This window comes from Bison bison, unplaced genomic scaffold (genome assembly GCF_000754665.1).
Source record: "Bison bison bison isolate TAMUID 2011002044 unplaced genomic scaffold, Bison_UMD1.0 scf7180017864492, whole genome shotgun sequence".
NCBI classification, from domain to species: Eukaryota; Metazoa; Chordata; class Mammalia; order Artiodactyla; family Bovidae; genus Bison; species Bison bison.
In genome coordinates, this window is record NW_011495051.1 from 4,549,168 (window position 1) to 4,550,118 (window position 951).

The 951-nt window shown below is 64.8% G+C and overlaps 1 protein-coding gene across 1 annotated transcript in view; it reads right to left on the reverse strand.

Annotated features, from left to right (window-relative positions):
- NDUFA11 (NADH dehydrogenase (ubiquinone) 1 alpha subcomplex, 11, 14.7kDa) overlaps positions 1–951 on the reverse strand; it is a 5,473-nt gene that overhangs the window by 1,015 nt on the left and 3,507 nt on the right. The window contains exons 2-3 of the mRNA XM_010828210.1: positions 758–850; positions 528–650 (exon numbers count right to left, since the gene is read on the reverse strand). Of these exons, the coding sequence (XP_010826512.1) occupies positions 528–650; positions 758–850 (216 nt within the window). The remainder of the gene's footprint in view (positions 1–527; positions 651–757; positions 851–951) is intronic.

A 951-nucleotide genomic window follows, 5' to 3' on the forward strand; every position in this document is an offset into this window, starting at 1 on the left:
TGTGGGACCCTGGGTGTCAGCAGCTCCAAGCCAGCCCCGACTGCTCCCCCTGATGGGCAGTGACCCTGTGTTCTCTGACAAGACACGGCAGAGGGAGAGAGACATAAGCGAGGGCAGGCGGGGGCCCAGATGTATGTAGCGGGTTGGGACAGTGAGGGGCAGCCGTGCTGACTTCTCGGGGGAAGGGTGTTCTGGCAGAGGGCACAGCCATGCCAAGGCCTCAGGGTGCTGGAGGAACAGCGAGGAGGACGTGGAGCTGCAGCAGAGAGAGCAAGGCAGCGAGGGCAGGGTGGGAAGACAGCAAGTCCATGCAGGCCACGCTGAGCCATGGGGGCAGGAGGGTGTAGCGAGGTGGACGTGCAGTAGGCGCCTAAGCAGTGCTAAACTAGCTGGCAGCTGAGACTCAGAGGCGCGGGACCTCTTGCGGGCGCTGCCCTCTCCCCCGCCAGATGTACATTATGCACACCCACCCATGATGGGCAGAGGGAGGAGGGTTAGCAGAGGTCAGGGGCGCAGGGCTCACTCACTGCGCGCTCCCAGGATCAAGCCTCCGGCACAGCCTCCGATGAGGTAGTTGAGAGGGTCATCGGGCTTCTCGCGGACCTGGGCGCTAATGCAGGAGGTGAGGCCAAATATGGCTCCGATGGCGGCTGTGGGGGCAGGTGGGGCAGGACGGGCCCTGGTCTGAGTCAGGGGGCCAGACCGGGGCTGGAAGGGCCCCTGAGGAGAAGCCCAGACGTCATGCAGGCTTGCTCACCTGCGGTGAATGTGTACCGTCCCGTCCTTGCCACTCCCTCCAAGAAGGAGGTCGGGGTTTTGAGGGCAACGCTGTAGGCAGAGACAACGAGGCCTGCAGACAGAGAGGGACAGAAAGGCGGCCAGGCAAGTCAGCCCTGGGCCCTGGAGGGGGCAGGCCCCTCCCCAGTCCACAGCGCCGGCTCCTTGCATTCC